The following is a 13,000-nucleotide window of genomic DNA, read 5'->3' as shown; positions in this document are numbered from 1 at the left end:
CCAGAGGCAGACAACAGTCAGCAGCACAGTTACAAGAAGCAAAAATACAATAGCTGCCTTCAGCTGAAAAGGCCTTGTTAACGAAATCAGATTAAGTAGGATGAATCTCCTATTACACAACCGTATTCCTGCCTGGTGCGTTTCTTGTGGGTTTATTTATTCAAAAGGTAACACAGCAGTGGCAGAGCGGTGATGCAGGGAGAGGGGGAAGCGGCTCGGGGAAGGTAATGAGTTTACTTTAAAAAGCCCACAAACATCATGAAAACACAGAGGCATCCAGGGTGCAGAATGATAACGGCCCTTCAATCAATCCGCAATTGATTTCACATTTAAACTTTAGATCATCTCAGTAAAAAGCCTTTTGTGAGACTCGAGATGGAGAATCAGAATCTGCATTTCAATGGAGACACTGGGGCTCAGCCACCCGCTCCGTCAGCGCTTCAGCTGGGGAAGGAGAAGGAGCCCACATCTCTGGGGACATCAGTGCCCAACACAGAGCTACTGCCTGGGCTTAGATAACCAGGAGCCCTCACGGCACAAATCAACATCTCACACTAAAGGTCAAGTGGGTAAGTGGTGTCCTCGCCTTGCAGCAGGAGCGTTCGCCCTGAGCAGCCACAGGCTAGCGTGTGGCTCCAACGCCCTTCTCCTGCAGCCCCAACCCCTGGGCCCTTCTGGGACAAAGGCTTTCACCATCATTCTGTCGCCAAGGTATGGGAGGCTGGGGCTGAGCAGGCTCTGAGGGCACCAGAAAAATACTGGCTTGCTATTCCTTTGGCCCTATTTGCTCTCACGACAGTAAAACACCACCTGAGCAAGCGGCAGCCCTGCTTTTAACACCCTGAAGGCTGCTGTGGAGGAACACAAGCGACAGATGTTCTTCAAGTGCTTCATTTCAGTAAGGCACAGACCTCCCGACCTGCAGTCCAAGCCCAGGGCACACTCACCAAAGGAGACATCACCGAAGTGGAGGGAAGGTACATTGAAATGGAGAGTTGGTCCAATGACACAGCCCCTGTAAGGACAAAGGCAGAGGAGGAACTGGCTTGGTTAAAAAGAACTGCAAAGCATTCAGCTTTTGTTACCACCGGGACAGGGAAAAGCTGGTCTCAGCACCACAGTGGGTTTCAAACCAACCCGTCACCCTCGTGCTCGACTAAGACATTAGACGACACCCTTTTTTCTCTGCTCCATCACCAAATGAGGTAGGTGGGAGATGATTACCCAGAGATGGCTACAGATGTGCCCACCAGGCTCCTAGAACCCTCCTCACCTGACAGTCAAGGTCACAGGCTCAGGGGACCCACCCACACTGAACCGGAATTCTTCTGTGAATGGCCCCAGGATGGTGGAACTGAAGGAGATCCGGAGGATTTGGAGGCCATCTGGTGAAATGATGCCCTCCTGGGGGTGGAAGGAGAAGCAGGAGCCCAGAGCCGTCCCTGGAGGGACCAAGCTGAAGGGGGCATCGATGACTCCTTTGTTAAACAGGATCGCCTGCAGCAGCAAGAAATCAAAATGGAAATACATGAGGAATCTTCCTTCCTTACAGAAGGCTGATTTCTTCTCTAATTAGACATCTATAAAAGGCAGAAGATGCCACGTGTTGCTGCTTGGCTGAAGCTAAAGAACACACAACGGGACAGGTTCTGCCTTTGGGCTTTTGCATGCAGAACAGCGATAACTTCACAGAAACTGAGTCACCCTGGGCTTATTCCACTGACACAGAGCAGTCCGCTTGGACTTGCATCACCAAGGCGATGCAGACCTGCCCCAAAGAGCAGCAAAGGGTGGTCACAGCATTACTAGCGCATCGCCACCTAACTGCTTCTGCTCCAGACGAGCCCAGTCCCGCCAAGGGCAAACACATTCAGCTCCCATTGCCGCCAACAAGCTCATCTGATGTGGAAAATACCTCGGGACAGCCCTATAACCAGCTTCAGCAGCACTCCCCGACTCTGCTAGGGTACGTCAGTGAGGCTCATTTTATTCTTTTCTTTCATCCGAGAGTCTCTCTGTCTTTGCTCAACCAGACACGTCAAGAAAGGGCGAGAGTGAGGTGCATAGCAGCTCCTCCTAGTCTAAAGAATTTCTCTTTCACAAATATTCACAGCCATCATCTGCCAATTTACCATTATTTACTGTTCCAACAAGCGACGCAATCCTGCGGCGCTTGGTGAGATTCAGCTCTCTTCACGTTCAGCAAGGAGCGCCCACACCTGCCTGTGAGTACCAGCACGCTGTTGGTCACCAGACCTACCCAAAAGCAAAGCCCTACAGTTTCCGATGGCTGCAGGTGACATCCTGCCATTTCTGCGCTCCCAACTACCTGCTCTGGAGGTTTTTTCCCTAATTTCTGTCCCCGCAAAACCTGTCAGAAAAACTGAGACAGAAGCAGACATACAGCCCTTATTTTCCAGTTTTGCAGCTGCTGTTGAAAACATTCACCTATTCCAACTCTGCACTGGTAACTGGAAAACTACTCATGTGTTTTACACCTTAGTTACAAATTGCACTTAGGGATCCTGCGCTGAGGTTCACCTCCAGTCTGGCTGCTCAATACAGCACCTACAGTATCATCTACTCATTCACATTTTCTCAAGTAATGAAAAAAAATAATTTATATAAATAGACTCCATAAAGTATCAGCATTAAAAATGCATAGAGCGCACAAGATTTTGGTAAGAAAACCCCTTAACATGTCCTTCCCTGCCACAGTCAAGCTTTTGAAAGCGTCTGGCATGACGTATTGCCTCATTTTCTACCTCTTTCAGTTGCTGTATTTTTTTGGGGGGGTTAGATTTTTGGGGTTTTGGGGGTTTGTTTTTTGGGGGGTTTTTGGTTTTTTTGGGTTGTTTTTTTTCTTTGTGTGGGTTTTGGTGGTTTGTTTTTTTTGACAGAAAACTTGCCATCATGGGTAGGGGGAGGGAAACATGTAGAAAGCTCCTCTGCTTCATTTCCAGAACTGCTCTGCTCTGTTCACAGAGCCAGAGGTGCACCAGGTCTGAAGGGTGGCAGGAGGCTGGTCAGCAGGGAAAGCGCTCCCGGTGCCTGCGCGGGCAGCTCTGTGCGGGGAGGCTGGCCGGCTTCCCTCCGGCGCCAGGAGCCAGGAGGATGCGCTTCACTGAAAGGTGTTTGCAACGGACTCGAGTTGGAACACAACACGTTTGTTCCAGCTGCTTTTTAACCGCCAGGGTACCAGGGTGCAGTGCATCTAGGGCTGAAACAAAAGCCTCTGGATCCTGACCTTTTTGACCCGGTGTTGCTTTCATGTGTCAAGGGCTGGTTTTTCTGCATGAAGCCTCCCAGCTGGTCTCAAAGGGAGGTTGCCAAAAAGCAGGGATCGGGGCTTTGGGAACAACAGACACACCCTTCAGACCCCATCAAAACTATCCAGATTCTGCAAAAACTCCCACATTTCACTCACGTCAAATATTCCGTGCTCACAACTGCTGGCATTGCCAGAAATCCCGCAGGCCCACAAAGCTCACCGCTGCCCCAGGAGCCATCAGGATCCACCCCAACCCCGGAAAACCCCACTGCTCACCTCATAGCTCTGGGCTGATCCAACAAAAACCTTCCCGATGTCCAGCTGGTCAAAGCTGAAGCGCAGCTGGGGCCCTATGCCGCTCCCTTTGATGCGCAGGGGCAGCCTGGTCTCACAGCCTGGGGAGAGGTTGCCATGTCAGTACAGAATTCCTTCGGTTCGCCTGGATTTTCCAGGCAGCCTCGGAGTCAGTCCCTGACTCCGGGCTGGGTGGCACCAGCACTAGGTGCTCCGCGAGAAGATACAGGACCCCTCTCTTCCCTCAGGAGATATACTTCGGGGCTGGCTTCTCATTTCTAACTGAGCCCTCGGGCTGCTTTATAACTTAGCAATCACTTTGCACCCTGAAGAAGATATGCTGCGCATAAAAGACGATTTCGGAATTCCTTCCCATGCACTTAGACAAGCTTTGAAATCCGTTCAGTGAAGGCACAAAGCTCACAAAACAGAACCAAAGATAAAAACCTGCTGTCTGTATCGCTGCCATCAGAGATGACCGCACAGGAGCTGAGAAGGAAGAGCCCAAGCAAGGCCCAGCAGCCGGCTGACAGCCGCGCCCCAGCAGCCTGCTGAACCCTGCGCAGTTACCGTATCAATAAAAAGCTGTTTCATGGCCTTTGCATCCGTCAGCTTGGAGCAGTAAGGACGGGATCAAAGCAGCTGGGTTAGTGATCTCAGCACCCTCCAGAACGGGAGCCTGGCTGCTGGGGACCACTGGCCTCGCACCTCCTTCCTCTTAGATGGGGAAAATCATTTCCCTGGATGGAAATCTGACAGGGACCTCCCGCTCTTGAAAACCACCTCAAGCAGCACCACACAGACGGAGAGGAAGGACAAGGTAACCTGAACCACGGAGCTTGCTGCAAGCATTCCCTGCCCCGTGCCAGCACAGCAAAGCCGTCACACCTCTGTAAGGGCAAAGGCAGCGTAACGCGGTGGGTCAGTGATAACCGCTCCCAGCAAAAGCCGTGACAGCACTTCTGTCAGCCAGGAGGAGCATAAAGCTTGTCTAGCAGGCTGCTCGCACTGTGCTTCCTGGGCAGGGAGCTCACCCTGCTGAGGGCAGCGAGCCCTGTACAACACTACGCAGATGCAGCACGGACTTTGAGCCACGAGGTGACTGGTCCCACGCAGGGAGAGCGGCACACGCCTGGTACTTTCACAGACACCCTGCGCTCAGCGGGGCTCAGCCACTACGGTCTGGCAGCGCCTGGAGAGCGGGAGGTGACCCAGGGGCAGGGGGCACGTTTCACTCAGCTCCTACCGCCTCAGGAGCCTGACAGTGCATCCACGGATCCAAGGCTCATCTTGCAGGTCTACAGGGGCTCAGTGCTCGTCCACCAAAGCTCTTCTGCGGTGTAGCTCTCTGGCCTTTACAAACACCTTGCAGCAGAGCAAATGCCTGGTAGGAAGGCTTATCCCCTCGCTGCTTTGGCTGCTCTAGAGCCATCAGTGGTCAGAGCCAGGCATCCTAAGCCCTGGCTCTGCACAGACCAGCTGGAAGCCACAGGGACAGCAGGAAGGTGCCGGCGCTGCCCTGCTGACCACCGGCCCTTCCTAGCAAGTCCACGGGGACCAAGGGGGCTGGAAGAGTATTTGTGCCCTGCCTTTGCGGTGGGTGGCAGGAGGAGGAGAAAGGAGCCGTACCTGAGATGTCGCAGTAGGCTGTTTGTTGATAGACTCGGGCTTCTCGGGGTTTGAAGATCACCTTAATTTCAATTGAAGAATTTGGCCAGACATCTCCCTCCTAAAACAGAAGCAGACAACAAACCATTTATCCTCAAACACTACATTTCTTGTTTTCAACCACAGCCCTGTAAGCCTTTATTTAGAGCACCAATGAAGAGCAAGAAGCAAACAGCACTTATCCAGGTTTGTAAGACTTTGGAAGCAGCTGCAAAAAATGTCAGTCCCTTACCTTTACTAGCACCTGGTAAAGGCTTTTTTTTTTTTTCTTAATTAGGGTTCTAATAAAGGAACCCAACTGGCTGGCTTCAGCAAATCAAGCATTTCTTCAGAAGTACCAGCTGATCTAAGCACAAGGCACCTTTTCCTCCAACCCTTCCCTTGCATCCCTGTCTCCCTATGGCCATGGGAATGTTTTACCCAGATCAGAAGAGAGTCAGCAAGTCAAAGGGATTTTTCCATTCTTCGTTACAAACGTGCTGCCTCTTATACCCTCAACCTGTACGTGCATGTAACTCTTTAATGGATTCTGGTGAGTCAGGGCACTCAGCACCAAGCAGAACAAGCCCTCCTGGGGAGCAGTGAAGACCAGGCTCCTCCTGCCCTGTGCCGCCAGCACTGAGCCAGCTCGCAGGCTCTTCCAGCTGATGGATGACCCGAGAAGGGAGCTGAGAGTCACATGCAGCCCAGTCCTCTCTGCAAGGTGCGTACATCCCTGTTTCCCTGAACACAGGCTCAAACAAGAAGAGATGGCATTTGCTTACAGCTCCACACCTACTGCAACCAGCAAGCTCTTTTCCTTGCCAGGCTCTTGCTCCGGGATTTAACTCCGGCCCATGGTACCAGTGTGTGCGCAACCGCTGCTTCCTCAGGGTCTTCATTCTCTCCCCCTCTCTCAGAGTCCTGGCACTGGTGCTCAGTCCCAGGGAGCCTCGTCATGTGTTTTCAGAGACATCCCTGGCTTCTAAAGGCTCTTGCTTCTTGCGACCGGTTTCAACAAAGGCACCACTGATATTCCCCTCAGTCCCCAGCACTACAAATGCTTCTTCATCCATCTGTTGGCATAAATATATGCATCTCTGACAACCGTAATAATATTTTAAAGCAATGAAAAAAATTGGGAAGACCACAAAAAGAACAGTTATTTTTCTATGCACAAAGCTTGATTCTGCTTGCTGCTGGGTATTCTCCGTGCTTTGTCCAGAGGAATCTTGAACTGAGTGGAGCCTCCAGCACTGCCACAGCATAAATATTAAACAACTATAATACTTCCCATCAACTTAGCACATAGAGCTCAGAGGCCAGCCCCCACAAAAATTAAAGAGCTATGACATGCTGAGTTACTGGGCTGCAGCTACAATGATTCCCTAATGCACAGCCTGCTCAGAGGGAAGAACAGGTAGAGAGAACCGTTTCCAACTCCAACAAACCAAGCGTAAGAACACAGAAGAAACAATAAAGTCACCTGGATTTTTCTCAAAACCTAGAGAAAACACTTTGCCAGATCAAACGGACTTTGTGTTTCTACCCAGCAAGCAACTGGAGGAAGATGAAGCATTACTAGATGATAACACACTCGCTTGAGGAAGCAAACTGGGGACACCAGCCTGCAACCCACAGTCAGCGTACGAGATAGCAGATCCCTCGGGTCCTGCTGGGATGCTGCACAGACTCAAAAGCGTCCAGAGAGTAATCTTGAATTTACAGGAATAAAAGCCTTTGGGGTGCTGCTCCGAACAACATAAGCCCTGCTACGACACCTGGAGCTTGCCTAAGCCGAGCCACTGAGAAGAAACACTCAGATGACGGATTTCCCTGGCTTGGCTAATTAGAGTCTAATAACTCACCAGCGCTCCTCACCCAGCTGCTCGCTGTATGTTTAACAGACTGAATTCAGTGGTCTCACCCTGGGCAGGCAGTCCCTGGGGGGGCGTGCATTAGGCAGCTGCTTGCATTTGCTTCCAGCCTGACAGCTGCGGCTGAACACACACCCCGGCTCACCGGCGTTCTGCGCTCCTCCTTAAAGGGCACTGCGTGGGCTGAGCTGCCCAGTGGTGCCCTTAGATCCTCCAGCTGCTGGGGCCCTCTGCCCAGAGAGCTGCTGACAGCCCTCGCTCGGCTCCTGCGCGACAAACTGTGCCTTGCCAGGCTTACCAGCACCACCCGCCACACAAACCATCGCTGCTGCTGTGCTGAGGAAGGACGTTAATGAAATGCTGAGAGTAGTGGCGATGCTTGAGGTCTTCATCTTAGAGGGGCACCAAGCGGGGAAGGAGAGCGCATCCTGAGCCTTCAAACCAAATCTCTCCTTCCACTGAGGCCAGAAAACAAGCTTCTGGCAGCCTAAGGCAGCAGTATCAGTCTTTCAGGTCAACTATCTAACAAAGTACTCTTTTGCTGCTCGTCTCTGCTGGATCACAAGCCAGTGGTACTCACTGGTCTATTTTATGTGCCGCCATCAGATATATTGGCCCTGTGGACGCTTCGGGGCAGTTTGGTTATTACTCAGAGGCTGACAGAGGCAATACATCTCCCGTTAATGGAAGCAAGTGTAACACAATTCATAAGCAAAAACGAAGCTAAGCGGGAAAGGAAGAAAATTAAAAAGAACCGTTGGCCTGGTGAATATGTATCTGCTAACAACAGCGCACTTTTCCAGCTGAGTGAGTTTAGCTGACTTTGGGATTCGATGAACCCCAAGGCCAGCACATCTGTGACAGAAATACAGCCGACATCTCCGATAAATCAAATCGGAGACACGCTCAGAAAGCCAGACTTACACAACAGCTTGTCTCCCACAGGCTTGGATGGCTGCTCGGAATGTTCATGGTCACATGCTAATTCCAAAATCACTGCCTCCTTTTTTGTTATTATTTTCATCCACAAGTTAACCCCATACAGGCTGAAATAACCCGCTGCAGCTTCCACAGAGAGCAACACCTGGCAGCTACCGGCCCGCTTACACAGCAAAGCTGCTGCACAAACCCTGCAAAGCCACCCTGCCCAGAGAGCCTTTCCAAGGCTATCGTCCCTCCAGCGGCCTCCTAACCTCTGGGAACCTCCAGCCGCTTCTTCCAAGGGTTTGATTCTTTCTATAGGGTGCTCCCAGGGTGATAGGTGGGAAGAGCAGCAGCCGCTTTTGGCCAGAAGGTCCGAGGCAGCAAGGTCCAGGCTCTGGCGGGGCCCCTCCAGCAGATTTACACGGCGCTGCCAGAAGGGGCCTGCCCAAGCTAAAAGTTACAGGGCTGTCACCGGGGAGAAGGTTGTGGAAGTCGGCGGCAGTGCATTCTTAGATTTTACACTTGATAAAGAGGAAAAAATACTAACATTTGATGTGAAGACACCGATATGCCGGGGGGGAAGACAGACACGAGCAAAACTCTGAATGTGAAACTCATTGTTCCATAGATCATGGAATTAATGGGAATCACAAGATTGATAATGCTGGACAGGACAGAAGGGGAGAGGCTCCTGCAGCAGCCCACTTACGCTCAGTCCTAGAGCAAACTATAACATCAACACAGCCATTTAGGAAAGGTTTCCACTCAAGGCGTGAGGCCAGGCTACACTCTGGGTCCGTACAGCGCTACAGGGAGCGCCAGGACTCAGTGGGCAGCCAGGCTGCTGGACCTCACCCTAATGCACTTCAGGAGCCCAAGAGCAGGTTAAGCTCGTTATGGAGGTATAGTCGGCTGTACCGCAGCAGGAGCCCTGGGACACGCTCCAAAACCAGCTGACACACTGCAGGATGCTCTTCATGTTCAGCTGATCAGCTCCCACTCCCTGCTACAGCCCTGCTGCTCCGACACAGGCTCTTGGTCACATCACGCTGCTCTCAGCTGCGGCGGTGTGAAACTGCAGCTGTGCTGACATGGGGGGCTCTCAGCCTTGTACGGGCTATAGGAGCAACCAAGAAGAGAACACGATCCCCTTCCTTAAAAATAAATAATAAAACAATAGTTTCACCTATTTTACAAGAAAGAAGAGGCTAAGATTATTCTAGGGTTTGCTCCAAGATGAGAAGGGATTTTACACTGCTCAGACAGCAGGCACTCGTCATCTCAGACCACACAAATACTCAGAATCAGGGCTCTAGTTAATTGAAGGACATGAGGTTTTGTTTGCATAAATACAAAAGCAAAAACTTTTCTCTAAGCGTGCAATAGAACTCAAAAAAGTCTGTTTAAACCCGCCAGCCTTGCGTGCAGGTCACAGACGATGCTGGGAGGGAGATTCAGGCACGGTCTAAGTCCAGATTATATGAAGGGATTGGTCTTGCCGCAATTAAACTTGGGCTGAACTTGCCCTCCTTTCCATAGAGGACCTTTTCATTCTTCAGTATGTGAACTAATACTCATGGTTAATCCCCATACGCTACGTGTAAGGAGTGCCCTTATATATAATCATCGATACCTCGGAACACTGTCAGGACACTTAGGAAGTGCCCTTAATTTACAGCCCTTGCAGCAGAGCTCAGCTTTAGGCAGGCTCTCAGCGCCTGCCCGGAGCTCGCAGTTTAGAAATGCTTTTTGCAACAATCTCTCCCAGCCTCACTACAAACCTCATGTCTTCCCTCTCGGCACATCAAGACACTGATGTGGGGATCTGCCAAGCAACCTCATTCAGGGAGGAGGAAGAGGAGGAGGAGGAGGAGGAGGAAGGGAGGTTCCCAGCTATCACTTACCACTGGCTCAATGGCAAAAATATCATCAGAGAAAAGCATAGAGTCTTCCTGCACCTTTGCCCTCTGGTTCTGGAAGGCACGGGAGAGAAGGGCAAGGCGTTCTTGGAGCGTGGGGTCCACCGCGCGCTGCTTGAGAAAAGAATTCCTCTCATTCTCCTCCTGCTTCTGCAGCTTGCGACAGCGCCTGCAGCCATGGGGAGACACAAACCAAGCAGATCATTTAATAAACAACATATTTGCAGAGACTGTCATGTAAGTGCAGGAGCAGCAACGCACTGGGGGAGGAAGAGCAGCAGCAGCTCAGCAAGGGGCTGACCCCAAGCCACGGGGTCCCAAGCAGATCAGGTTATCACTCCTGCACTGGCACGGCAGGTACTTTTACGCCACACTCACAAGCTAAGAAGAGGGGTTTGAAAGCTAGCAGCCCTCAGGGGAGCCTCCTGGCTCAAGGCTACAGCCACGACTAATGGACAACCCCACCAACACCCTCAGATGGCTTTGTTGCCCGTAGAGGTGCTCGGGGGAGACGGATGGAGATGAAGGAGCACCCACTGCAGTGCTTCACTGGGAAGCGGAGAAGCAGCTGGGCTTCAGCTGCAGGTTACCAGCATCACTTGTTTATCTTCCCTTTTGCACCGGCAGGGATAAGCAAACTGGCTGCTCTGTTGCCTACACTGCCATCCAGCAGAGGATCCCAGAGCACTTGCAAAGCAAGCTAATGCATTCGGGCATCGCATCACTTCAGTGAAATTAATGGGTTTAGGTGCATGAAGACAGAGGCCCTGAGAGCTTTGCCTGGCATTAAAACAGAGCAAGGTCTTAAAAAGATTAGTCAGGATGTGTTTGGTACTGTGCTCTGGGTGATGCTCTCTTTGTGTTGAGGTAAGAGAGAGATGGCAGGGCCTATTCCCTCCCACTGACCACGTTAAAGTAGAGGAATGTGCTCTGAATGATTAGAAAAGGTAAAGGCGTGTACTCTGAATAATTAGGAAAGGTTCCACTGAGGATGTTAAAGGAAAACCATGAGTCAGAAGATCATTGAACAAAGAAAGTTGAAAGGTTTACTCCACCTAGATCCCACCTATTATGAATAGAATGATTAGATGTCAAAATCAAATGAATATGTATGTAAAGATGTTGTAACCTCTCACAAAAACTGTATAAATTACCCGACTTTTCACCGAAAACTTCGGAGCTAGTTTGTCCGGTGCAAATCGGTAGCTCCCCAGTGTTGCACGAAATAAATACCTTTGCTGCTTAAAGACAAAATTAGTCTCTGAGCTGTTACTCTGTGCCGTTTTGGCATCAGCATTAGCCAATAAAGAAGTCAGCACCAGCACCTCTGAATCCAAACCCTTACATCCAGCCTTGAACCACTTCACCTTTTTCCTCTTTTGGGCCTTCTCCACAGAGCTTTGACACAGGTCACCTCTCCCTTACTTGGTAGTTGTAGCAGCGATCATTGCAGCATTGAAAGCTCACAACCGAGAGGTGAGAAGGGAGCACTGCTGCAGAGCACTTGCTTCCCAGCTGGCACGTTGCTGTGCCCCCTTCACGCTCCAGTCCCCCGGCCACCAAGAACCAGCAGGTGACTACTCGAGGGGGATGAGGGGAAGGCTCCGTACACAGAAAATCGAGGCAACACGCTATAAACAGGACAGCAGTCACCACCCAGCTGAATTCCAATACAATCAGCAAGGAAACACAGTCACGGACGTTCCTAGCGGCACACAGACAGAGCCTCGGGCAGATGCTGTCACCGGTGCCAAAAATACTTTCTTTGGCTCGCTCCCAGTGGAGTGTCGTGGGAAATGTTTCTCCATGGCTGACCTACAGCGCTGTGCATGAGGAGGGCTTCCAGCCACCGACATGAGCAACCCTCAACTCAGCCTTCAGCAACGGACAAGAATCCCACCGCTACATCCCAGAAAGTCCTGCAGGAGGGAGACAGAGCAAACCCCTGGGTAGACCTTGTGAGAGCCAGGTCTTTCTGGGTGACAGCCAAGCACAGGCTGCTGCACTGCCTCCTCCCATTGTCAAAGTCCTCTCTGCTCTCAAAAGATCTCAAAAGCTGCTCCGACAGCAGCACAGTGGCCTCGGAGCCATGACCACCCCTAAGACTGCAAGTAAGGAAGAACAAAGCGCCCTGGTCACAGTAAAGAACACAGGCTGGCACGAGATCAAGCGTCACTGCAAAAAAATTGGGGAAACACGTTAACTGTGGCGAAAGCTGGTCGCTTCTGAGGGGAGAGAGGATCGCTCAGGGTCCCATCTGTGACGGGCAGCTGGGGAGAGATGCGAAAAGAATGGTGCAGGGAAGTAGCAAGACAAGGTCATGAGATTTTTTCCTTTAGCACACTGCGCTTGCACCAAAGTCACACACTGTGTAATTAAAAACAGAGAAGACTGGAAAACTAGTTTTGGCCTTCAAGGCTTTTCTGACCTAATTACATTGAACTTTATTTGCTCAGAAGCCCTTTAAAATTGCTCCAGTTGAAGGCAGTTTCCTGATCAGCTCTGGGTTCAGACTAACTCCTATACACCTACAGCCGTCCAACTCTGAAAAGTCACACAAGGACCCCCCTACATCACCCCAGCTTTGAAGTGTCACTTCCAGTGCCTCCCCCTGGGCTAGAAGCATTTCCTTGCTGCCCCAAACGGAATTTCAAAGCTTCAGAGACACCCTTTGGAGAGCCTGCCCCATCTCTCAGCACCGTGAAGACACAGGTGCTGATGCCCAAAGGCACTTCCAAGTCCTGTCCCTGCCTTCCCCGCAGAACCCTCCACCTCCGAACTCTCCCCAGCCCCGGAGAAGGGGCAGGGATACCTCGCTGTGCTGGAAGCCGGGACAGCGCGAGGCAATTCAGCATCCTACAGCCGGATGGCCTCAACGTTCGGGGCCAGCAAAGCACCCTGCCCTGCGCACTACTGCAAAAGCAGGCTGAAGAAGGTTGCCATCCTACCAGAGCTGGAGGGGAAGAAACTGCAGTGAATATCACAGCAGGTACGCTGCCTGCAGCTGTTAGGTGCTACCGCTCAACGCCGTCCCAGGTAAGGAGTGCCGACACTTTCCTCAGCCTCAC

The 13,000-nt window shown here is 51.4% G+C and overlaps 1 protein-coding gene across 1 annotated transcript in view; it reads right to left on the bottom strand.

Moving 5' to 3' along the window:
- The window catches only part of LOC106112480 (hydrocephalus-inducing protein homolog), a 63,511-nt gene that overhangs the window by 16,108 nt on the left and 34,403 nt on the right, over positions 1–13,000 (bottom strand). The window contains exons 10-14 of the mRNA XM_055793354.1: positions 9,918–10,101; positions 5,195–5,294; positions 3,548–3,666; positions 1,274–1,497; positions 948–1,015 (exon numbers count right to left, since the gene is read on the bottom strand). Of these exons, the coding sequence (XP_055649329.1) occupies positions 948–1,015; positions 1,274–1,497; positions 3,548–3,666; positions 5,195–5,294; positions 9,918–10,101 (695 nt within the window). The remainder of the gene's footprint in view (positions 1–947; positions 1,016–1,273; positions 1,498–3,547; positions 3,667–5,194; positions 5,295–9,917; positions 10,102–13,000) is intronic.

The sequence above is a fragment of the Falco peregrinus genome, unplaced genomic scaffold (assembly GCF_023634155.1).
Source record: "Falco peregrinus isolate bFalPer1 unplaced genomic scaffold, bFalPer1.pri scaffold_35, whole genome shotgun sequence".
Classification (NCBI taxonomy): Eukaryota; Metazoa; Chordata; class Aves; order Falconiformes; family Falconidae; genus Falco; species Falco peregrinus.
This window is presented reverse-complemented; position numbering and strand designations above follow the sequence as displayed.